We start from the raw sequence: 25,813 nt of genomic DNA, 5'->3' as shown, positions 1-25,813 counted from the left end.
TGGGGATGATCGAGAATTAGAAGTGAAGGCCATTGGAACATTACAATTAGTTATGAAAACTGGTTTATGTATTAAACTTTATGATACCTTATATGTTCCTGAGGTAACTCGGAACCTTGTATCAGGACCAAAGTTAGACATGGACGGTTTTATTGTTTCCCATGGTTATCGCAAACTCTCTATCCTCTATGATTATGTTCTTTATGGTACTGGTGTTCTGGATCGTGGTCTCTATAGATTAGAACTAGATGATGGCTTTTCCAAATCGTTGTTGTCATATAACATTTAATGAATCACTCACAAAGATAGAAGAGAAACGAGACTTAGAGACTTCATCCATGTTGTGGCATCAGCGTTTAGGCCACATTTCAAAAGAACGATTAAATCGTCTAGTAAAGGATGAAGTCTTACCTCCTCTCGATTTATCTGATTTTGGAACATATGTCAAATGTCTTAAAGATAAAATGACATTAGCGAATAAGAAAGGTGCCACTAGGAGCTCTAATTTATTAGAACTCATTCACACTGACATTAGTGGTCCCTACCAAATCGCTAGCATAACAGGACATACTTCATTTATCACTTTCATTGACGATTATTCTCATTACATGTACTTGTATCTAATTAAGGAGAAATCTGAATCTCTTACAACTTTTAAAGATTATAAGGCTGAAGTTGAAAAGCAATTAGATCGTCAAATTAAAGTTGTGAGATCAGATAGAGGCGGTGAATATTATGGAAGACATACTGATGTGGGTCAAGCTCCTAGTCCATTTTATGAGTTTTGTAAAGGCCAGGGGATTGTAAACCAATACACCATGCCTGGTACACCTCAGCAGAACGGTGTCGCTGAAAGAAGAAACCGTACCCTCATGAACATGGTGCGCAGTATGTTAGCCAACACTAATTTACCATTATTCCTCTGCACTGAAGCGTTAAAAGCAGATGTTCATATACTCAATAGAGTTCCTTCTAAGTCTGTCCCTAAAACTCCTTATGAACTTTGGACAGGAAGGAAACCGAGTCTTAAATATATGAAAGTATGGGGCTGCATTGCTGAAGCAAAACTTTACAATCCTTTCCTAAGGAAACTTGACCCTAAAATAGTTACCTGTTTCTTTATCGGGTATCCTGATAATTCTAAGGGTTATCGTTTCTATTGTCCTTCCCATGTCACCCGCATTGTTGAAACCAAGCGTGCCGCGTTCCTGGAGGATTTCAAGGTCAGTGGGAGCAGTACCAACCCTTACGAAGAATTGCAAGAAGTACAAGACGGGGGGGGGGGATTCGTCTCTTACCATTACTCCGATTACTCCTCTTGTACCCAATGCAACTACTACACCTGAAGCTACTGCACCAACTCCAAATTCACCTCTACAATCAGAACCCATTATACCTCATAACGAAGGCACATCAAACGCTCATAACCAAGACAACGCTGAACCCGATAATCCACTCAGGAGGTCATCTAGGCAAAGAAGGCCTACTAATTGGGATGATTATGTTACCTACCTGACTGAAATGGATCCCGGAAAGCTCAATGATCCTATCTCTTACAATGAAGCCATTAGCAGTGATCAGTCTTCTGAATGGAATAAAGCAATGATTGATGAGCTTGAATCCATGAAGAAAAATGACGTTTGGGATTTGGTAGAATTACCCAACGGAGTCAAACCCGTAGGATGCAAATGGGTGTTCAAAACAAAACTGGATCCGAATGGGAACGTTGAACGCTACAAAGCGAGATTGGTTGCAAAGGGCTACACTCAGAAAGAGGGAATTGATTATCAAGAGACGTTTTCACCTGTCTCTCGTAAAGATTCATTAAGGATCGTCATGGCCCTAGTAGCTCATTTCGATTTAGAGCTGCATCAGATGGACGTTAAAACCGCTTTCCTTAACGGAGACTTGGACGAAGATGTTTACATGAAACAACCTGAAGGCTTTAAACCTGAAGGTCAGGAGCATCTAGTCTGTAAGTTGAAGAATCCATTTACGGGTTAAAACAAGCATCACGTCAGTGGTACCTCAAGTTTGATGAAGTCATGAAGAAGCAAGGTTTTATGAAGAATCAAGTGGATCAATGCACCTGCCTCAAGATGAGTGGGAGTAACTTTACTATACTTGTCCTTTACGTAGATGATATTCTATTGGCAAGTAATAGTTTAGACATGTTGCATGAGTCGAAGCGGTTACTCTCGCATAACTTCGACATGAAGGATCTCGGAGATGCTTCTTACGTCATTGGCATCGAAATCCACCGAGATAGAAACAAAGGGATCTTAGGATTGTCCCAAAGGGCTTACATAGATCGTGTCCTCACACGTTACAACATGCAACAGTGCAAACCCTCTGTCGCTCCAGTAGTTAAGGGAGATGTTTTCGGTTCATTCCAGTGTCCGACAACAGAGGTTGAGAAGGAGCAAATGAGCCAGAAACCTTACGCGTCAGTAGTCGGGAGCTTGATGTATGCTCAAGTCTGTACTCGCCCAGATATCGCTTATATAGCTGGAATGCTAGGCCGTTATCAGACTAATCCTGGCCTAGATCACTGGAAAGCAGCTAAGAAGGTACTTCGATATCTGCAAGGGACGAAAGACTATAAACTGACTTATAGAAGAAGTGATCATTTAGAAGTGGTGGGCTATTCTAATTCTGACTTTGCCAAATGCAAAGATGACAAGAAATCCACTTCGGGCTATATCTTTATGTTAGCAGGCGGCCCTATCTCATGGAACAGTCGTAAACAACAGTTGACCACAACTTCCACAATGATGGCAGAGTACATTGCTGTTTATAACGCAACCTGTCATGGAATGTTGCTTAGAAATCTGATCACTGGACTTAAAATCGTTAATTCCATTTCTAGACCATTGAAGCTTTACTGTGATAATTCAGTTGCCGTTAGTTTCTCGGACAGTAACAGTTCGACTGGAGCTGGTTTATATCTCGATACAAAATATCTGTTCGTACGTGAACGAGTTGAGGAAAATAATCTTTTTATCGAGTATATTAGTACTAAAGATATTCTTGCGGATCCGATGACTAAAGGTCTCCCTCCTAAGGTTTATGAAGAACATGTTCGGAATATGGGATTTAGTAAAGACCTTATTTGAGCATATTGTACTAGCTTATGTTTTATGTTAATGAAATTTCCTCAGTTTGATTTTGTATGTCTCTTAGAATATGTTCAACCGGTATAATGGCATATTGACAAATAAAGTTACAAATCAAACAAAGAGCTTATGCGTATTTTGATCATGACAATTAGGTTTTAAATTAAGGCTATAGTATGATTAATGGGGGTTCTGAGTCGCATAATGATTCAACGACTGTATTTCTCTGCTATAGTACTTGTTTAAGGCTAAAATGAGTGTTAACTCCTGATCAGGCTTATCTAATACTCATAGTAAATGATTATTCGGCTAAGTGGGAGAATGTAAGATTAAATATATTATGTATTAATATTTAATCTATAGCCATTATAACCATTTACATTATATAGATCAAAATATATAACAACCTATTAAATAATTAGTTGGTAATTGTTGATGGACCATATTACCCTTATTAACTAATTAGGTTTCCTCCTGGGTGCTTATATAAGGAGACTTATGTGGAGGTTAAGGGGTTAGACAGTTACACAATTAGAGATACCCCATAAGCATAACATCATCACGTTCGACCTCCCTCTCCTACGGCCGATACCCTTTTCGGTTTTCTTAGTCACCATCATCAATCAGCACCCTAAGGAGGAACCAGATCACCTTGACAAAGATGTCGAACTCCATATCGTCTTCTCTCACTGGATTCTCCACTGCACTGTCTGCGGTGACATGTATGTTTTAATGTTTTCCATTGTATTTAGAACAGAACTGAACCAACAGACTTAGTTATTATTTTCTATGTTTTATGTTTCGGTCTAATTTCTCTGCATTAACACGTCACAACTTCAGTGTTGGTGGTCGCTAGCGGTGCTATGGCCTTGGTGCTATTTGTCACGGTTTTACTCCCCCACCGCAACGCGGGGGACTTAATACTAGCTTTACTTATTTTGGTATTTGAAAGTTTGATGGCATCGTTTAATGGCTTAATAGTTTTGAGACGTTAATTAAACATCTTACAAACATAATAATAATAATAATAATAATAATAATAATAATAATAATAATAATAATAATATATAATACCAATAATTATACATAATCTTAAAGTAGAAAGTCGTTGGGTTTCCGAATTTCTACTTTCCACCAACCCCCTCAACTTTTTTGCATATGACAATCCTAATCCCTTATCATTTTCTTTTTGCATACTAACCCTCCAATATTTAACTAATTTAATTTTTCTTCCATAGCATTCGATCGTTAATTTCGGTTTTAATAAACTAATTTTTCGTTGTCTTTAAAATCTTTATAAAATACCATTTTAGCCCTCTCAAAATTTTAAAGTTTGGAGTTTTTTAAAAACTACTTTTTTTCATGCGTACTTTTACGTATGTGTAGGTATAAATTTGGGTTCGTCTACGTTTTGACGCTAACTTTTTTTCAAAACGAATCATGTCAAATATAATGTACTTTTATGCTTATTTTATGTACATTTCGGTTGGTCAACGTTTCGGCGTAAATTTTGTTACAAAACGAGTGAGGTCAAATATAATACGTTTTCACTCAACGGTATAAATTCGAGTCACTCTACGCTTCGACCCCCCTGCAACGCGTACAATTATAATTTGCAGAACACTCATGATGTCCCCTTGATGTGAATGTGTTTTCTTTTGGTTTATTTTTAAGCTGTAATTAATCCATCTTGATTATACGTGTCATTTTTTCTTTATACATGTTTTTATGTTTTCTTCATTTTTTCTTTATACATGTTTTTATGTTTTCTTTTTTGGGTACGATTCCTATGTATGGGTCATGTCACACATAAATATGTTATGATTGTATGATACAAATTTGATTTATTTTACATTTTGATCCAAATGCAATGCTTATACAAGTTACGTTAATGCTTATACAAGTTACGTTGAGTTAAATTGGATACGTTGAAACATGATTTTTTATATGGTTAACGCATCACATAACATTTGGACTGATCCATTCGATGTTTGCAACGAGCCCGCAGCGCATCGCCTGCGGGTCAAATTACTAGTTCGTTTAAAAATTAATTGACGTACACAATTTATAGTTTTGGACTGGAAAAGAAAATGTAAAAACACCAAGAGCAACAAAATTAGAAATTACTTGGCAACGTGGTTTTAAACTATTTTGAATTATCAAAATAAAAATGTTAAAAAGTTGCATTTAATCATATGTCAATTGGCATTTTCTATTATACAGTCTTCAAATCACATTTACAAACAAAACGCCATGTATAATAAAATATAATCTTTCAACCAAAAGAATGATGTAAATGAGTCTAGTTGTTTGTGAGTCACCAACAAAAGCTTAAAAACAGTCGAGTTTAAACGCGCTCAACAAACCGGAGTCAGAACATGAGCATCATATGTTAAGCCTGTTTAATTAAATTCACGAGCCTTTTTAAGCGAAGACATAAGCAGTCAAGGGAAACAAGCCAATCTAATCTAACACAACTACCCTTCCGTAATGTAATCTTGTTTTCTCCCACAGATGACGTTTAATTTAGTTTAACTAGCCTTGTTATCTGTTTATCTGTCTTCTCATATTATCTGGTTGATAACAAGCGCATGCCAAGTTAAATCTCGATCCTTAACGTTCTAGTACGAACCAGGTTTGATTTTAAAACTCATCCAAGCTTGAGCTAGAAATTCTAGAGAGCAAAGCAAAAGAGTTGTCAAACTCCGGCTCAGCTGCACCACTAGCCAAGGGTAGCTACCATATTAATCTTGACAGTGCAATAATTGGTAAAAATACACTCCAGTTTTAAAACTGCTATATTTTTTTAATAATTTACGTGTTTTACCACGTAAACACGTTTTGGGTATAAAGACCGCATAAATACTTGTGCAAAGAACAAAGAGATACTCAGGGACTGTTTGGCAACATCTGAATGGTTTAGTGCTGAACCAGTAAGAGGTCTGAATCATTAAGAGTCTGTATAATGCTTAACCATTCAGAGGCAAATGTATGACCAATCAGATTAGAGGTCTTAACTATTCAAACTCTGTATAAATCTTAACCATTCAGAGACAAATGTCTTAACCATTTAGACATCTGCTCGTGAAACAAACAGTTTGAACCAGTAAGAAGTCTGAACCATTAAGAGCCTCATTAAGAGGTAAACAAACAGCCCCTCAGTGTTGCAGAAATCAGCCTAGGCGGCCGATCAATCAGCGCCTAGGCGGTAATCGGAGGTCCATCGCCTAAATTTTGCCAAATCGGCCATCCTAGACGGTAATGGTCAACATCGGTCAAAGTCGTCAAAAATCGCTAAAAATCGGGCCTAGTCGGTCAAATATGATGTCAAAATCAGATCATAATGGGCCAAGAACCAAATCAGTCAAAAAGGAACGAGTTCTTACCTCGATTCGAACCAAAATCGGATCTAAACTCGTCTTCATTTTGCAAAATCACAACACATTGAAGAACTAATCGATTAGATGAAGCGAAATTGGGCATAGAATATGTGTTCTTTTGTTGTCTGATGAAAACGATGGAAATGGGGTAAGAGGGGCGTATTTTGAACCTGGGTGGGGATTAGGTTATATTAAGTTTAGGTATTTTAACATTTAACCACCTCTATCTTTCACTAGTTTACATATGGTTCCTAAACTTGTAAATTCATTAATAAAAAGTATGAAGTTATCTATATATATATATTTGTAAAATTATACATAAAAAGTCCAATCCAATCCGATTAATCCCTAGGCGGTACCTCACCCAGGGGCGGACCCAAGCCCACTTCAAGGTGGGCGGGCGCACCCCCGGGGAAAAAAAGAATTATTGTTAAATTCCGTCGAAAATCCCGTCCGCACCCCTTAGAATTTTTCGTCCGCACCCCTTGGATTTTTCGACCGCACCCTTGAACGCATCCCTTAGGTAAAAAATGTTATCAATTTATATTTTAATTTTTTGGTAAACTCTTATTTAAAAAAAAAAAAATACTACCTAAATTATATAACTTTTAATACCTAACTAACCAAACCCAAATACCCATACATTTACCCACTTATAATTCCTAACTAGCTAGCGCACTAAGTCTTAGCCCATTAACCAAACCCAACAATATTTCAAACTATAATAAAATAATTAAAGCCCAAAACCATTAGAAATTCCCTCCCGCTCTCTCCCTCTCTTGCGTCCCTGCACTGCCAACGAACAACATCACCTAGCGACAACAATCCAGCAGCCGGCGACCACCGTAATCAGCCACCATACCACCGTCGTTTGACACCAAATCTAACCGGAATCCGAACACGGGTAAGTTTCTTTGTATTTTGATGATTTTGGTTGATATTATAGGAGAAAAAAAGGTAATAAAGTTGTTATATATGTTTGAAATTTTGTGTGTTTTGACGTTGTTTATGGTTTTTTAGATGATTTTTAGGGTGATTATGTTGTTTATATATTTTTAGGGTGATTACAAGTAACGTTATAATTTCTAGGCTTGAATAGTTGAAAATTAAAATTGAAACATTATGTTATGGAGCGATGAACTTATGTTATATAGAGAAATAATTGTTTAAAAAATTTATTTTTAAATGATGTTTTGGATAGATTTCAAAAAATGAAAACCCGTAGGGCGTCGACGTTTTAATTATGTTTGTAACAAAGTTTAAATGTTTTTGATTATTATATAAATTTAGTTTGATGTTCGTTTGTTTTACATGACCGACCCGACCCGACCCGATACGAACCGATTTTTTTACTCATATACCTAGGGCCTAAAATTTTTAAAAATGTTCCGCACCCCCATAAAAAAATTCATGGGTCCGACCTCACCGCCCGACTAGCGCCTAGCGATCTCTACAACACTGGAGATACTATTGAATAGCATGAAGCACTTGCTGAGTAGCTGAATTTACCATATCATATAATAGTATACGAACAAACTACATGGTAATTCTAAGCATCACAAAAACTTAACAATTTCATATTAAAGAATAATAACCACCCTACCAAACATACTTTCAATCCAAACAAACAAAGTATATCAAAAGCAAATTACCCTTTCAAATAACAAGTTCCAAAACCAGTACCACCACAAACTGCCAAGATCCATCCTCACGTTATCAAATCACCGCCTCATGCCTGTAAAAAAAGATTAACAAATGGCACAATACATGAGAATTAACGACTGTAGCCAATTTTTGTAGATGATCATTATAAGGAGCGTCACAATCGGTAGTACTTACCTTGTTTGCTATGTTGTTGGAAAGCCAGTCCAATCCTTCGTAAAGTCCTTCTCCGGAGGTTGCACAAGTGCTCTGGATGTACCTGATCAAAAGAATCGGTGAGTTTGTATACTGGTCGATAGACAGGAATCACACTATGGGTATGGGTTTGGTAGTATTGTGGAATGAAATTTCCAAGGGTTTCCTTTCTAGTTCTAAAATACATACCCCTGTACCAAACACCCTATTTGATTATTATCCACATTCCCTCTTTTCCGAACCGCCAATCCAAACACACCTAGTTAGTTTCTAACATTTGTACTTTTTAATTTTGTGACGTAAGTGACTTTAAGCTGCTAATTATTCAAATGGATAGAAGATCTAAATGTTGATTACCAGTGGCGCTGTCGGAGAGAGTGGAGACCAAGCTTATCGGTGATTTCAGCAGCGTTCATTGCATTTGGGAGATCTTGTTTGTTAGCAAACACAAGGAGAACTGCATCTCTCAACTCATCCTGCCAAAAATAAGTAAAATGGCATTCTAGTAATTATAGAACATCTTATGGCAGCAATAAAACAAAATTTATGCAGTTATTGACATAGGAAACAACGACACACATCATGTTCTCCACAATCCAACAAGTAATCCATCAGACAGATATATTTAAACAAATCAACCACTTACTTCATTCAACATCCTGTGCAATTCATCTCTTGCCTCAACAACTCTGTCCCTGTCGTTGCTATCAACCACAAAGATAAGACCCTGGGTGTTCTGGAAATAGTGCCTCCACAATGGACGAATCTACAAATACAACACATTAATGTAAACATATGTACTTGTGCAGTAATGAACACAAGAAATCTTAAAACGTCCAAACGAAAACAAATTAGTGTTTCCCACTTTCCCTTAAGACGCCATTCTCTAAAAGAGAGTAAGCTCGGCAACATTAAAATCTCAAAAGTCATAAATTAGTATCTGTTCTACCTTGTCCTGACCCCCGACATCCCACACTGTGAAGCTAATGTTTTTGTACTCAACGGTCTCCACATTAAAACCTGCCAAAAATAACACCGTTAGCTATTAAACTTCCAAGTTCTAACTTTGTCTATAGGAGATATCTGTAACCTAAATGTTAACTTGTAGCTGATATGGGAATCAAAACAAGATTACAGACGTAATTACCTATGGTAGGAATAGTTGTCACAATCTCGCCGAGCTTGAGCTTGTACAAAATGGTTGTCTTACCAGCCGCATCGAGACCAACCATCAATATACGCATCTCTTTCTTGGCAAAGAGCCGGCTGAAGAGCTTGGTGAAAGTTAGCCCCATCCTCTTGCTATTGACGATCCCTACAAAAAAACAACACTTGATCAGAACCGTAAGATCTAAAACAAAGAATTGCAACTAGCATTTAGGGTTTAGCTATTTCCAAAATGTAATGTAATCCATCACATATAACATGATTTATTAATAAAATTATCTCAAACTAATCTGTGTCAAAAGAATCTTCTAAAATTCGAACATGTATCAATACAAACAAATCTTATAATACAACATATTGAAGTAAAAATATGTAACAACTATATTTCAAACGCAAATCCAGCCTTTGTGGACGTACATATTAAGCAAGCATCACCTAGCTATTGAGCAGATGTACAAATCTTCAAAACCCTCTAGAAGATATAGTTCAAAATCCCAGACACAGTTGTCCAAGGCACAATTGTGCCTAGACGCAAGGCGCTTAAAAAGCGAGGGCCTGAGATAAGCAAATCCCATAGAATAACCATACAGTTTCGGAGGGTTTTAGACATGTTTTAGGCTTGTATAGGGGAAGTTTAGGCTAGCCACAAGCCATTTTCAGATATTTCACAGACCAGATTGCCAGAAATCAGCAAAAATTTGCCAGATATTTCAGGATTTGCCGGAATCTGACCGAAATCTAGCTGGAATCTCCCCTAAAGGTCACCCGAATTTCATAGATCTCAATAGTTAAGCCATTTAAGGTCCCCGAAGGACTTTTGAAAACATTGAGATCACAGATCAAAATATAAAATAGCAGAATCTCCAAAAAAGCGATTAAACATGATGTTAATGTTCATGATAATGAAACAGATGCTTTTCTTAGGGTGAGAGGGGCACTCCTCTCTTAGGGGAGTCCCCTCTCTTACGCACGGCCAATCAGCACGCGCCACGTCAACTCCCCTCTTAACTCCCCTCACACCCTCAATTTGATGGCGGCACTCCTCTCTTAGGGGACTTGCTTTTTTATTTTATTTTTGTTTTTTTTTATTTGTTGTAATTATGCATGTTTATAAATTAAACAAATATTAATAAAAATTAAATAAAATTTAATAAAAGACATTTCATTAAATTAAAAATAAAAATTACATTCAAACTAGAAAAATAAAAAAAAACAGCTAGGGTAGATCCCATCAGTAAGATAATACCCGCGTTTTTACTAGACGATGCCGTGTCTAGTAGCTCCTCCGCTTGTTGGATGAGATTTTGGAAGAAAATTAAACTACCATCGCTTGACGATGAATCTTCATCGTCGGGAAAGTCAGGCAGGGGAGAAAAAAACGGGAACTTGGAATCCATTTTTTCTAAAGATTGGTTAAAAAAATTAGATGAGTTGAATGAGTGAGAGTTGTTTTGGGTTTGAAAAATAAAAAGATTAAAGAGGTAGTATTTATAGGGGTTAGGAAATTATTTTTTTTTAAATGTATAACGGCTATAAAGCCGTTTAAACCTCGATCCCCTCATCGGTGACTACACACCGATCCTGCTCACCGATTTCGCTCCCCGCGGTGATGGCGGCGGTGTTCCCGCTCGGGGACTTGGGTCACCGCAGGCCTCCCCGAGAAGTGCCCCGTATACCCTTATACAATCAATTAGAGAAAAGTATGCGTTAACTAGAGACATCTAGCAAAAAAAAAAAACTGCAAAGCATGAAGTCATATATTAAGAGCGTTAATTATACAGATCAATGCTCATTCAGCAGTAAAATCATGTCTACAAACCTAATATTACATCACAATCGATTATCGAACGCTACGACACGATGCATCTATAAAACAGATCTGATAATAGTTTATTGAAATACTAACATTAGTACCTACTCAGATCGGAGAATAGATCTCAAATTGCATCAGCCAGATCACATATTCCACTACAAAATTCGATTAATAATCGTATAATTCCAAATCGAGACCTAAAAACTACCAACAAATTACTCGATTGAAGAAATAACATAGAATTACAGACAAAATTACAACAATCAGCAAATAAAGCGACGACCTAATACGATTTAGAAACAAAGTTTGAATCTAAGTTACAGGATGTTGAGATCTGATAAGAGGAATGAAAAAAAACGAAGATCTGGATCTGGATTTACCTGAGAAAAGCTTGATGGAGAGGGATCAATGGATCAAATCGAAGAGAGAGAGAGAGAGAGTAGAGAGAGAATGAAGAGTATGAATAAAGGGGGCGAGAAAACCGATGATGAATATGAGGTTAAATAACCCCCGGCCGGGTATTGCTGCTTGCCATTAATATTTTTCCAACCCATGTCTTAACGATTAATTATTAAGAGTTAAGTTCCTGTAAAAATAAAGTTATCGTACGAAATGTACGAAGTGAAAGAAAGTCAAAAAAGTGGCGGTGGCATTTTGGTAATTATCAGCAACTTCAAAATTACTCTAGTAGAGTAATTTTGAACTTCTGTAGGGTAATTTTGTAAAAGTTCAAGTAGAGTAATTTTGGTCGTGTAGGGTAATTATCAAAATTGTAGGGTAATTATCAAAATTACACTAAACCCCCCCCCCACCCCCCAAAAACCTAAAAAAACCTAAACCATTGTAAAAGTTCAAGTAGAGTAATTTTGGTCGTGTAGGGTAATTATCAAAATTGTAGGGTAATTATCAAAATTACACTAACCCCCCCACCCCCCAAAAACCTAAACCCCCCCCCCCCCACCCACCCCCCAAAAACCTAAAAAAACCTAAACCCCCCCCCCCCCCACCCCTCAAAAACCTAAAAAAACCTAACCCCCCCCACACCCCCCAAAAACCTAAAAAAACCTAAACCCCCCCCCCCACCCCCCAAAAACCTAAAAAAACCTACCCCCCCCCAACCCAAACTAAAAGCTAAAAACTAAACCATAAAGCTAAACCCCATAACTAAATGCTAACAAAATTACTCTACAAGACATTTCCCAAAATTACCCTACAGAAGTCAAAATTACTCTACTAGAGTAATTTGATAATTACCCTACATTTCCTAAAATTACTCTACAGATGCTCAAAATTACTCTACAGAAATCAAAATTACTCTACCAGAGTAATTTGGAAGTTGCTCATAATTACCAAAATGACACCGCCACTTTTTGCTTTTTCCCTCAATGCGTACGTTTCGTACGTTAATTTTGTTTTTATTTGATCCTTTACCTAATTATTAATACTTGTTAATTAAGTTAAACAATTAATTATTCAAGTTTTGTGTTATAATTACCGCCCTTTGAACGACTAATGAATCCTCTAAATGGGCTACTAGCAAAATTCACCACATCGTGATACACTTGTCGTCGAACCGGGGAAAACCCTCACCGAAGGCCGAAGCCTGTGAACACTCGCCCGAAGGCATGACAGTGCGGTGAGATAAAACTCGCTCAGTTCAAGGATCAAACTAGCGATCTCTACCTATTGGCATTATAGGTGTGTTCAATGAATCGAATAACGAAGTTTTAAGTTACTTAAATTGAATTTTCCAATTTTTTTTTTAAATTTTGCTTGAATTCGTATTCGAGTCGAATTCGATTAAAAGCTGACCAATTCAATTCGTTTCCTTATTCGAATAAAAAATCTTATTCGAATTCTATTCGTATTCGATGAAAAATTCGAAAAAAATCGTTTCGATTCAATTTCATTTAAAATATGTAAAAACTACCAAAATCATAACTTTAACACCAAATGTAGATTTTAAAGTAGGCACGGATCACAATATCACATTAAAAGGTTCAATACTGGTGCGGTGATAAAGGATGGGGAATGGTGGCTGGTGCGGTGATAGGGATGTAGAGTGTTAGTTGGTGCGGTGATAAGGGATGGGGAATGGTGGCTGGGCAGCGACGCTATGGTCGATTGGTGATGGTGAAACGACAGTGGCACTATGGCGATGGGTGATGGTGGCGTCGTTATCTCATTAGGTTAAGTTATGGTCATGGCTGATGCAAATAAGTTAGATTAGAATTGATATATTGAATATACGTTTAAGCTATGGGCTATTTGGGTTTGGTAATGAGCTATTTTAAGACTTAGAATACATTTATAGATTAAATTATACTATATCTTAAAATAAAGTTATATGTGTATATTATATATAATATAAATAGATATGTGTAATTTGAGTTCGAATTTCGAGCCGAATTTAAAATTATAAACTCGTATTCGATTTGTTGAACTTTAATTGAATTGAATTCGAATTTTGATAGCATTGAATTTCAAAGTTTTCGAATTTGAATCGAATTCTGAACACCCATAGTTGGTAAAGACAAAGACTTTAAACATTTAGGTTTGGAAGGAGAAAGTGATGGGTTCAAGTCTCACAAACGACAGAAATTAAAAAAAAAAATTGTCGTTAAAAATTACCGCCTCTTTATTCAACATATTAGATTATATATTTTAAAAAAGTGATTTGTTATTCTATAAATTGGTCAAAACAAAATTAAGTGATGTTTTACGTATGTAAAAAAGTAGGTTTTTGTTTTTTGTGGGCCACATGGCAAGAATCATGCCCTCATAATCTTAGATTAAGTATAACAACCGATTTAAGTTGGTGATGCTTACATGGGAAGATTGGAGTAGATTCAATGTTGATAGATAAGTAATATTTATAATTTACTAGGTTATAACCCCGTGTTTTACATGGGTTGAATAAATAAATTTTATATACTAAATAATAAAACAATATATCTTTAAAAACCTTTTTTATTGCACAAGTTGAATAAATATAATTTTATATATTAAATAATAAAAAATTATATCTATAAGAACAATATTGTACAGGTTGAATAAATGTAATTTTATATACAAAACAAAAAAGTTATATCTTTAAAACCACGTGTATTACACGAGTTGAATAAATGTAATATTATTTACCAAATAATAAAATAATACATCTTTAAAAAACCTCATTTATTACACGGGTTGAATAAATGTAATTTTATATACCAAATAATAAAAAATTGGTGTATAGGCATTATTACCTAGTGGAGATGGATATGATCGGGTGGTTCTGCTGGTGGCACGATGATACTCCAGTGGTCCGTCAGTGATCCAAATTTGCCGTTCAAAAAAAAATAATAAAAAAATTACATCTTTAAAAATATGCGTATTACACGGTTTGAATAAATGTAATTTTCTGTACTAAATAATAAAAAATATATATCCTTAAAAAACCTCGTGTATTGTACGAATTTTTTTCAAACCTTTTTGGCCTCTAACGTCTTTTTTAACCCTTTTGGCCCCTAACATTTAATGGATGGTGTTAGTGTTATGGGCTAAAAGGGTTAGAAAAGAAGACGTTGGGGGCTTAGATGTTAAAAAAATAATTTGGGCTAAAAGGGTAAAAGTGATATAACTACAGTGGCCAAAATCGCAATTTTCTCTAAAGTTTTTTTTTAACATCTAAGCCCCCAACGTCTTTTTTCTAACCTTTTTGGCCCCTAACGTCTTTTTTTAACCCTTTTGGCCCCTAACATTTAATGGATGGGGTTAGTGTTAGGGGCCAAAATGGTTTGAAAAAAACAATTGAGGGCTCAGATATTAAAAAATTCTTTTTTGGGCTAAAAGGGTAAAAGTGATATAACTACAGGGCAAAATCGTAATTTTCTATAAAGAATTTTTTAACATCTAAGCCCCCAACGTCTTTTTTTCTAACCTTTTGGGCCCCTAACGTCTTTTTTTAACCCTTTTGGCCCCTAACATTTAATGGATGAGGTTATTGTTAGGGGCCAAAAGGGTTAGAAAATAAGACGTTGGGGGCTCAGATGTTAAAAAATTCTTTTTTTGGTCTAAAATGGTAAAAGTGATATAACTACAAGGGTCAAAATCGTAATTTTCTCTAAATAATATTATAAATGAGAAGAAGATTAAACTAAATAATAATGATCCATAAAATATTAAATTAAATAATATTTAATAGGAGGGTTATCTATAATTAATTAAAAAAGATTAAATTAAAATAATAATTATCTATAAGAGATGCTCTAATATGATGACAAGTGTTCCAAAAGTGGTTTCTTTTATTATATAGTATAGATATAGATTTATGTTTTGGTGTTGAACAATTTGTATGTTTGGTGGTAGCATCTTGCTATAATGAATAAAATTTTTGTTGGCCGTTAAAAAAAAAGTATAAGAAATTTAAAATTTATAATAAACACATACCGTATTGACCATTTAGAACTTTATATATAGCCTTATATAGAAAACTTATTGTTGCAACTGCACCTTAGAAAACTTTATATAGCTATTATACTATTATTTGCCATTTAATTTTTTTATCTTCCCATATATAATCCTTTAATATTATATAATTATATTTATTAGTTATTACCATTCAGTTCTGTAGCAATAAAAAGCTTCCAAATCCATGAGGTCACAAAGAGCTAGTTGCATTGTAAACTTATATTAGACAATATAATACTAGGCATATTAGACAATATTACAAATTATTATGAGAAAAATGCCCGGATAGTCCCTGTGGTTTCGCATTTTTTCACCTATAGTCCCCAACTTTCTAAAACTACCTGAATAGTTCCCAAGTTTTCATTTTTTGTTCCCGGATAGTCCCTGGGTCTAACTTCAGTTTGTTTTCTCTGTTAAGGAGGGTGTGAAATGACAAAAATACCCTTTCCTTAAAAGGCCAAACCATAGGGACTATCCGGGCATCTTCTTCATATTTATTTATAACTTATGTGGGACCCACCACCCACCCTACCCACTTCATCTTCCCCACTCCTCCTCCTCCTCCACCACCACCACCACCACAACAACCACCACCACCACCATCTCCACCTTCAACCACCACCCCCATGAACAAAACATCAACGTTTAAATCATTTCAATTGTTCATCCAACAATCTTGAAATCTTGATAATATTTTCTTCAATTTCTACATCATATTCTCTTTACAATTTTTCATTTATTCACTTCGAATGAATATTCATTCATTCACTTCGAATTCAATTTTTCACACCAATTTTTGATCTTGAAATCGCTGATTTCACGGGGAATTTGACGCATTTAATACCGATTGTTGATCGTCAGGGTTTAATTTGATTACCCTGGTGCCGAATTTGGGTTTGATGACTTGAATTCTAGATCAATCACAGTTAGGGTTTGTATACTCTGTTTTCCCCCAATTCATGCAATCCTTTTAAATTCAAATTAATTCGATAAAATTCGAGAAGATTGTGATTTGATATGGGTAGTACGGATATTGAGGGAGATGAATTGGAGGCTGAATCATCATCTGCACGAGTACGTAATCACAACAATCAGGTGACCCCTTTTCGAACCCGATATCCAGGTTTAGTTAGATTAAAAGCATATATTTTTGACGGGTTAGGTGATTACTACAATAAAGATTGGGATTTGTTAGAGGGTAATGGGAAAGAGTTCTGTTGGTATCATGTCGAAATCCCGAAAGGAAACCAAAAGCTTTCCCAATCTGCACAATATTTGATTGATGTTTTGATTGATGGGGGTGGTGGTTGAAGGTGGAGATGGTGGTGGTGGTGGAGGAGGAGGAGGAGTGGGGAAGATGAAGTGGGTAGGGTGGGTGGTGGGTCCCACATAAGTTATAAATAAATATGAAGAAGATGCCCGGATAGTCCCTATGGTTTGGCCTTTTAAGGAAAGGGTATTTTTGTCATTTCACACCCTCCTTAACAGAGAAAACAAACTGAAGTTAGACCCAGGGACTATCCGGGAACAAAAAATGAAAACTTGGGGACTATTCAGGTAGTTTTAGAAAGTTGGGGACTATAGGTGGAAAAATGCGAAACCACAGGGACTATCCGGGCATTTTTCTCAATTATTATATTATACAATACTAAGCATAAACACACTTAAGCTATAGGGTGTGGTCATGACCCTCCATGTCAGCGCCACATCACCCACCTCTAATCCAACATCCAAAACCCGTACCCTAAGGGTGTGGTCATGACCCAAACCAGAATTCCCTTATTTATGTTTGTCTAAAGGAAAAGGAAATAGGAAATCTTGGAAAATGAAAAAGAGGACCGTGGTTGCCGTGGTTTAATCCACGCGAACCATGGTGGATCAGGCAAGAGGGCGGTGTAGCCTTCCATTCATGGTCTTACGTGGCGAATCGTGTCCCAACCCACGCCCCCCACACCCTTTAGCCTTATGGCAAATATGACGAGTAGCGAGTAAGACGACAGATCTCAACTCGTCCTGGAAAAAAAAGACGAGTAAAATAAAGTTATAATCTGTATGAAACTGTGTTTGGTATTAACTTAAAAATGTAAAGATGCCTATATTTATTTATTACACATCATACATTTATAATTGATCAGCCCTGATGCCAACTTTTTACAAACTAACTAAACCAATAATATATGTAAATATAAGTATTATTTACAATTCTATATCGGTTTGTCTATCCAGAAGCCCTTTGCAACCTAAAGAAAAGGGGGCATTCAGCTGTTATAAATAATTAAATCAACAAATATAATCTTTATAAATTTATATGACCAATAATAAAGTAAACCTGTAAATGATTGATGATCATCTCCAGTACTGTGCCCACCGGTGAATGGTCTCAACCATTTGTGGGAACAACGCGCTAACACTCTCGTTAATAAGATCCTGGAAGAAATGTATACACTCTTCATCATCCAAGTCCAACCGAAACTTCTCTTGAAGCTACACGAATCAACAAAGATTAAGCTTGTGGGTCCCATACAATATAATTAAAAAAATGGGAGATAGGTAGGGGTGTAAACAAGCCTAAAGGCTCGAGAGCTACTCGTGATCGGCTCGGTTAAAAGCTCGAACGAGCCGAGCCTTAACGAGCCCGAGCTCGAGCCTGAAATAGAGCTCGTTTTGTTATCGAGCCCGAGCTCGAGCCTGAAATACAAAGCTTGTTTAGGCTCGCGAGCCTAAACTAGCCCATACAAAATTTAATTTTTTTATATTTAATATATTAATAATGATGATAACATTGATGAGCCGAGCTAGAACCGAGCTTTGGCTCGTTTAAGCAATGTTGAAGTGAGCTCGAGCCGACCTTTTAGCTCGTTTAAGGTTGTTCTTAAAATAGTTCGAGCCGAGCTCGAGCTTTGGGTTTTACTTGCGAGCCGAGTCGAGCTCAAAAAAGTAGGCTCGAACCGAGCCGAGCTCGAGCTCGAGCTTCATAAAAACCTAACGAGCCGAGCTTGAGCCTGGTCGAGCTCGGGCTCGGCCCGGCTCGTTTACACCCCTAGAGATAGGCAGACAGTGCACCTTTAAAATGCCTTTTTCAGGATCCGAAGCTATATCTGGAATGTTAGAGCCAGCCATCAGATGAAAGAGGTTCAATATTAAGTTACTCGATTTGCGAAGGATGTTATATGCCTCGCAACAATAGGATTTGAACCTCGTATAATATTGGCTGCAGGAGAAGAACAACAAGTTGTTCATGTGGCAATGCGAAAAAAGTCGAAAAAGTAACAAGAATATGTAAAGTGTTATTCACATTTTAATATTAGTATTGTACCTTTCTGCTCCACCCATAGCCTCCACCATTTCTTTGCAAAGCTTCATAGGTGGCGGGAATGGCTTTGGATCACGACCCAAAATAAAACCGAAATCAACATGAAAAAGGCGCCCATCATCCCTAAGTAGAAGATTATCAAGGTGCCTACAAATATGTAATCGCAATTAGTTAGCAAATTGTAAAAGAGTTTTAAATAAAAACAAAAATAAACTGATATATATATGAAAAACCCCCAAATCAAAAGGATTCATGTTAGTACTGTAAAAAATTTTATTTTTGTAATCATACCTACCTCATTAATTATTCATAAGAAAGTGTTAAAACAAGAACATAAAAAAGTACTTGTGGCGGTAGGGGTGCTTAATGGGTCGGGTTCGCGGGTTCAACTCGTACCGAACACGACACGAACCCGAAAATCGTGACATACATATGAACCCGAACACGACCCGAGTATTCGCGGGTTGACTTGAACACGACCTGTTCAACCCGATTTTTTTATTATTTTTGCTGCAAATTAATAGTTAAAAATAAAATTTACTAAAGAAAAACACAAATATATATAATACAATTACATTTTAATTATAATATCTTATGTCAACTTCCCTTTTTAAGTTCTAATTATGCCATAAGTTACACACCCAATTTGATTTATGACATAACACATATTGTAAAAAAAATATAATATAATAAATGGGTTATACGGGTCAACCCGCCAACTTGACTGGGTTGACCCGAACTCGACCCGTTTAGCTAAACGGGTTCGCAGGTTCAACCTGAAACTGACCCGAACCCGTTTAGACTAAACCCAACCCCGTGAATTTTGTGTTAGGTTCATGTCGTGTTTTCGGATCGTGTCAGAAATTCACACCCCTACTTGTGGGTCAACCCAACCAGCTCATCTTAGCGCCCCTTGGAGCATATATAAGAGTCACCTGTCTCCAATGCCGAGTATGTATGTGATCACCGAGTAGCCAGCACAACTTTTAATGAACGTTTCAAGACACGTGGCAGTAATCCCAAACGGTCCCTCTTCATCCGGATGAAACTTCTGCAAGTAGCTTGTGATACTTCGGTGCTCTGAAAGAATCTGAAAACAGAAAAAAAATCATAAGAACATTACAGCAGGTGTCAAAAGACCAAAATAACCACCGTTCACACCTGAGCTAACGTCTTGGATGGTATGAATTCCATCATGCCTTCATCATGGCCAGTGGCTAACACCCTGTAAGGTGTTAAATGTAGATCAAGATTTTCCAGTTTAAGCAAACGGTCCATAAGTGATACCATTTGAACAACCTACACAAATGACCCAACAGGAGAACATACATCAGTCTTTCTATTCGGCCCGTAACATTAGAAAACTGGAAAGAGAAAAGATCAAATTATATACCAACTGATCCTGTCGAAGATCATCCCCTTTCTTGAAAATGATCTTCAAACATCCACCGTCAGATGTTCTAAACGCAAGGCGTAAAGGATGCAACGCACTTTTAAATATTGATGAATCCGATGGAATAATACCGGTGATAAGAACAGTAGGTGCCAAAGGTGATCGTATAGGCTAAAAATGTCACAGATCAAGATTTTAGTTACATGTATACTAAAATTTAGAGGCTTCTAGAATATATTACCTCCTCAAAGTACGTAAGTTCGCTAAGAAGGCCAGAAAGCAGACGCCGGAGCTTTTCGATCTTCTTTTGAGTTCCGCCTCGTACGTTTCTCACGTCTCTCGTTATAGAACAAAGCTGAGCTGTTAGTTCCGTCTGGCGAACGAGACTCTGCCATAACCGAAAGACGTCCCCACCGTCACGGGCCCCCATTCCCAACTGTAAAATCAAAAGAAATATAATCGTGATTTGCACGTTTTGGCTGTTTCTACCTGTAAATTGCTGATGTGGCATGGGTTGATGCCATGCCAGCCGCCACATCAGAAAATGCTTATGTGAAAAAAATTTATTTACAAGAATAAAAAGTTAACCTTTCTCAAAAAAAGTTATATTTAAAAGACTAAAATGCCATTTTCGACCCTGAGGTTTGGCCAGTTTTGCGACTTTTGTCCAAAGGTTTGTTTTTCCGCATCTGGATCCAAAATGTTTGAAATCTTGCCATTTTCATCTAGCTCGTTAACTCCATCCATTTTTCTACATTAAGTCAGGGGTATTTTCTTCTTTTTTCTCCGCTAAGGGTACTTCGAATACTTGTACATTATGCTAAATGCTTGTACATAAAGTGAAAAGGACCAAATTGCCCTTTAAGTTAACAAAAAAGCGGAAATACCCTGACTTAACGCAGAAAAATGGATGGAGTTAAAAAGCCGGATGAAAATGGCAAGATTTCAAATCTTTTGGATCCAGATGCGGAAAAACAAACCTTTGGACGAAAGGCGCAAAACTGGCCAAATCTCAGGGACGAAAATGGCATTTTACTCTATATAAAAACTATTATTGTTTATCAAATCCAATGCCACGTGACGTGAATATATGTTGTACCACACGCTTCAGAAATTACTATATAGAACACTAACCTTTATCATATTTTCTTCCAGCATTTCGTAGGTAGAATAGAAACGTTTTGCATAAGCAGGATCACGAAGTTCAACAGCAACATACCACCTAAGGAAGCTAGCAATTTCGATGTTGGATAATGCTGCCAAATTCAAAAAAAGTCACATTCCAGAATCAAGTAGAAGATTGACTTTAAATTATATGTTTATAATGGTTACAGGTGGCGTACAACGTTGCACGAGAAATTGAGAAAGACAAGATTTATCAGAGCGTTCAAACCGCAAAGCTTGAACCAGATGAAGTAAATAACACTGGAGTTCTTCATCGTCAGCTCTTTCGAGAACACGGACAGCATGTGCACGAACCTGTTGATATAAGTCAAAATCAGAATGCAACTGGTCACGTTTGTGTATTTTCAACACACGCGACATACCTCCTCACTCTCGAAAACAGGAGATAACAGCTCTAATGCATCACATACATCGATCATTTCCCACCTACCCATCAATTCAATGGCCTGCTTTGCTTCCTGAAATACAAAAAATAAATTTTGTAATTCAATGTTTTTTTTTGTCTTCTTTTTTTTTTGTGTGTACCTGAAGATCACTCCACTCAACACAACGCAAAAACTTTGTTAGAGCCCGTTTCTCTGACATTAATGAGAAGCGAAATTTCCACAACAACTGTCTCTCATCTCCACTTAATGTTCGTGTTGGTGGGTACTTTAATATCCTTTGTATTGACCTAATAACCAGGATACAAGCATATAAATATACGGTTACATAGAACAAAATGGCCCATAATACAAGAATCTTTTTGTTTTATTTCACTAGACATCTTTGTATCAAGAGTAAGTACACGGATGGTCCTTGTGGATTGCACTTTGTAACGCATCTAGTCCCCAGCTAACAGATCTAAAGATTTCAGCAGATCTAAGTTAGGGATAAATGCATTACAAAGTGCAAACCACAGGGACCATCCATGTAGTTTTGGAAAGCTAGGGGCCAAATCCAAAATGTTAGTCAATCACAGGGACCATCCGTGTACTTTACTCTTGTATCCAAAAAGATTGCGTTTAAGCAACTCAAATAGCAAAATTAATGGTAAACACACTAATGAAAAGGTTGTGATTGAAATAACAAATTATGATTATCGAAAACCTTATGAAAAAATAAATTATACAACTATTTAAAAACACAAATAAAAATTGAAAAGTCAGATTTTGAGTGCAACTTACTTCCTTTCATTAGAACTGGGCTTAAGATCTCTATCAATAATACCACGATTCAAACTCCTTGCCAGCTTCAGTTGCTTGTGCTCGGAAGGGTTGATTTTCCCCACTTCCGGGTCCCACACAGTAACCAGTTCATTAGTTGAGGTTATGGATGCCGGTATTAACAAATTCGGCCCCGATTCCTAAAATTTCAGAACACAAAAAGTCACAACCAACCAACACCGTTTGTGTATCAGATTATAAAACTTACAATATCAACACATGAATAATAAAATACGCACCTGAAGAACAACACGATGTTCAAAACTGCAGAAATCAATAATAACATACAAATGAGAGCTTCCGTTTTTACTGCTTTCAAGGTCCTTGATTTTTTCCATAGCTTTAAAAGCAAGACGGTCCAACCAATCGACTCGCTGGATAAGCCCTCTTTCATACTTATTCACAAGCTTCTCCAAACGCTCCAGTTCCCCGCGCTCCTCTTTAGGAACCTACACGTGTTAATAATGTGTAATTAGTGAAAATTTGACACTACAGATTTGAAAGAGTAAAATGCCACTTTCGTCCCTGGTGTTTGGCCAGTTTTGCGACTTTCGTCCAAAGGTTTGTTTTTCCGCATCTAGATCCAAAAGGTTTGAAATCTTGCCATTTTCATCCAGCTCGTTAACTCCATCCATTTTTCTCCGTTACGTCGAGGTATTTCTGTCTTTTTTTGTTAACTTAAAGGGCAATTCGGTCTTTTTCAGGGGTATTCGGTCTTTTTACATAAAGTGAAAAAGACCGAATTGCCCTTTAAGTTAGCAAAAACAACGGAAATGCGTCTGACTTAACGGAGAAAAATGGACGGAGTTAACGATCCGAATGAAAATGGCAAGATTTGAAACCTTTTGGATCCAGATGCGGAAAAAAAAACCTTTGGACGAAAGTCGCAAAACTGGCCAAACACCAGGGACGAAAATGGCATTTTCCTCGATTTAAAAATATAACGTGTTTACTAAACCTTTCCGGGAGTAGTAGAGTGAATCGATCCATCCGCTTCCTTGCCTTGCCAAAGCCTAAGTTTGTGCTTCCCCGTTCGGAGTTGTTTTTTCACGTTAAAGAGACGGATAGTTGCCCCACCAACCACACCCTCATTTTTCCCACATGAAACATCCCAAACCTACGGTAAATTTATTTTTAACGATTCAGACTAAACAGATGGATATATTACAGTCAAATTAATAACTTACAGTTACTGCAAGTTGAGAGTTGGCAGTCAAGTCTCGATATTTGGTACTCAATGTAATTAGTTCACCCCAGCAAAATGGTGGACCGGAAGATTCTAGCCTGAACATATTTATTATCAATTAAGAATACTTCTGGAAAAAACTAGGATATAAATAAAATATGAATTATAATGTGTAACGCGTGCTACGGAAACCTAGTTCTCATGGGAAGCCCAAACGGAGCGCCATCAATGTACAAAGCACACTCAACATAAAGCTCGGGTTTTTTGTCCTCCACACCGCGATCTGCTGCATATTCAATTAAAACATGTCACGAATCTTGACAATCACTCACTCCCAATATCAGTCAATATTTAGCACTGTAGTAACGCCTCTATGCTGTCGTGTGATTGTCTGCATGTATTTATACCTCTATGTTGTCATGTAATGTTATATCTGTTTCTACGTTATCACGTTACTCTGACACCACTTCCTTTATTATTGGTAGCTTTCTATTCGTATGTTTAATTCGACTAGTTTGCCTATTGTTTGTTTCGGTGTCGGGGGTCTCTCAGGATAGAGGTAAGGCTTGCCTACATCCTACCCTCCGCAGGCCTGCAAATAGCTTTGCTACACAGCATTTATACACGCTTGATCACGGATGATATAGTCGAACTAACTCACAACCCACCATCTCATTTACAGTAAATCTATGAATGTGGTAACTACAAAATGCAAAATTCATATAGTTATACATATATGCTATCTATCCTATCATATCATAGTCAATGATAATGCAAAATCCAGTAGCATGAAGTAGTTATAAATTAATTACTACTGCCTTGAATACTCAAATAGACAGACAAATGAACAAATTAGGGTTTCATAATAAAATTAAAATTGAAATAGTGAATTTGAAGAGGAATTAACCTGGACTAGAGGTATTAGTGGAGGATAAATGGCCTTCTAACTTTTCGATTCTGAAAGTGAGTGGAAGATTGATGTCGCAAGACAAGAAGAATCGAAACTCGTTCCCGGTCATTACTACAAGGTTGTTTTATTCAATCAAATCATTACACGATTATTAGGGTTTTGTCGATTTGATAACTACCAGATTGTTTTATTGGATCAAAGATAACGAATTCCGTTGGTGAAGTCACGCAATTGAATCGAAGGGGGAGAATGATGTAGGCACATGAATAGTCAACAGTCTTCCAGTCATTTTTAACAGGGATGAGACATATCCGACCCGATACCCATACACATACCCGTATCTGTACCCATAATCTATAATACCTGTAGTAAAAGGACATAGGGTGTTCGATTCTGAATTAGCTCAATTTCGGTATTTGACGTAGGCCTTTCTTGCAGACCGATCTTCTGGCGAGTTCCTTTCTTCGTAGTAAAATCTGATGATACGCTTTGACGATGTTACCTACCAAATAAAAGGCCTGCTAGGTGATCGAAATCGCTCAGGTCAGCGAGGACTCACTCACCTACTCTTTATCTAATACTTTCTTCTATCTACTAAATTAAAAAGGCGACCTGCCACGCCGGGCTATAAGATAAGATACAGTGTACTACTTGACTAGTAAGAAAGAGCTTCCGTAAGAACTGGAAAACTCTTATATGTACGGTAATGACATTGGTATGTGACTTTTAAGAGTATCGTACCATACCGATACTGACTGAATATATATGGCATGGTATTCCGGATTAGCTAAATTTTGGTTTCAGCAATATGTGGTACAATACTAGTTTAATACAGT

At 36.8% G+C, this 25,813-nt stretch overlaps 2 protein-coding genes across 5 annotated transcripts; both read right to left on the bottom strand.

Moving 5' to 3' along the window:
* Positions 1-7,988: 7,988 nt before the first annotated feature.
* Positions 7,989-11,861, bottom strand: LOC110926134 (ADP-ribosylation factor 2). Of its 2 annotated transcripts, XM_035986718.1 has the most exons (8): positions 11,714-11,840; positions 10,767-10,922; positions 9,501-9,668; positions 9,303-9,373; positions 9,000-9,119; positions 8,711-8,829; positions 8,336-8,417; positions 7,989-8,231 (listed from the first exon to the last, which is right to left on the bottom strand). In XM_035986718.1, exons 2-8 carry the CDS (start codon positions 10,915-10,917, stop codon positions 8,226-8,228), a joined length of 717 nt encoding a protein of 238 aa, XP_035842611.1. In that variant the 5' UTR covers positions 10,918-10,922; positions 11,714-11,840; the 3' UTR covers positions 7,989-8,225. The 2 variants fall into 2 exon arrangements, with proteins under 2 accessions (XP_035842611.1, XP_022025578.1); XM_022169886.2 differs by lacking the exon at positions 10,767-10,922 and having other exon boundaries at positions 11,714-11,861.
* Positions 11,862-17,633: 5,772 nt separating this feature from the next.
* Positions 17,634-25,275, bottom strand: LOC110926367 (phosphatidylinositol 3-kinase, root isoform). Of its 3 annotated transcripts, none has more exons than XM_035986717.1 (18): positions 24,975-25,202; positions 24,260-24,353; positions 24,069-24,165; positions 23,840-23,998; positions 23,121-23,330; positions 22,843-23,021; positions 22,202-22,349; positions 22,039-22,134; positions 21,835-21,970; positions 21,626-21,747; positions 20,733-20,927; positions 20,492-20,662; positions 20,260-20,397; positions 20,034-20,188; positions 19,102-19,245; positions 18,849-18,996; positions 18,115-18,269; positions 17,634-17,798 (listed from the first exon to the last, which is right to left on the bottom strand). In XM_035986717.1, exons 1-17 carry the CDS (start codon positions 25,084-25,086, stop codon positions 18,132-18,134), a joined length of 2,442 nt encoding a protein of 813 aa, XP_035842610.1. In that variant the 5' UTR covers positions 25,087-25,202; the 3' UTR covers positions 17,634-17,798; positions 18,115-18,131. The 3 variants fall into 3 exon arrangements, with proteins under 3 accessions (XP_035842610.1, XP_022025809.1, XP_022025810.1); XM_022170117.2 differs by lacking the exon at positions 17,634-17,798 and adding an exon at positions 17,830-18,025 and having other exon boundaries at positions 24,975-25,275; XM_022170118.2 differs by lacking the exon at positions 17,634-17,798 and adding an exon at positions 17,830-18,025 and having other exon boundaries at positions 24,260-24,350; positions 24,975-25,267.
* Positions 25,276-25,813: the final 538 nt, after the last annotated feature.

This window comes from Helianthus annuus, chromosome 17 (genome assembly GCF_002127325.2).
Source record: "Helianthus annuus cultivar XRQ/B chromosome 17, HanXRQr2.0-SUNRISE, whole genome shotgun sequence".
NCBI classification, from domain to species: Eukaryota; Viridiplantae; Streptophyta; class Magnoliopsida; order Asterales; family Asteraceae; genus Helianthus; species Helianthus annuus.
Note: the sequence above shows the minus strand (reverse complement) of the source record. Positions and strands in the feature narration are given on the sequence as shown.

Excerpts from the sequence above, each read along its gene's own strand:
- LOC110926367 (XM_022170117.2), bottom strand. The coding sequence starts at position 25,086 with ATGACCGGGAACGAGTTTCGATTCTTCTTGTCTTGCGACATCAATCTT. Across the intron at positions 23,999-24,068 it reads ACTCTCAACTTGCAGTAACT|GTTTGGGATGTTTCATGTGG; the intron begins GTAAGTTATTAA and ends AATTTACCGTAG. Across the intron at positions 21,748-21,834 it reads TCAATTTCTCGTGCAACGTT|CATTATCCAACATCGAAATT; the intron begins GTACGCCACCTG and ends TGAATTTGGCAG.
- LOC110926134 (XM_035986718.1), bottom strand. The coding sequence starts at position 10,917 with ATGGATTCCAAGTTCCCGTTTTTTTCTCCCCTGCCTGACTTTCCCGAC. Across the intron at positions 9,374-9,500 it reads GACAACTATTCCTACCATAG|GTTTTAATGTGGAGACCGTT; the intron begins GTAATTACGTCT and ends TATTTTTGGCAG. Across the intron at positions 9,120-9,302 it reads ATGTCGGGGGTCAGGACAAG|ATTCGTCCATTGTGGAGGCA; the intron begins GTAGAACAGATA and ends TTGTATTTGTAG.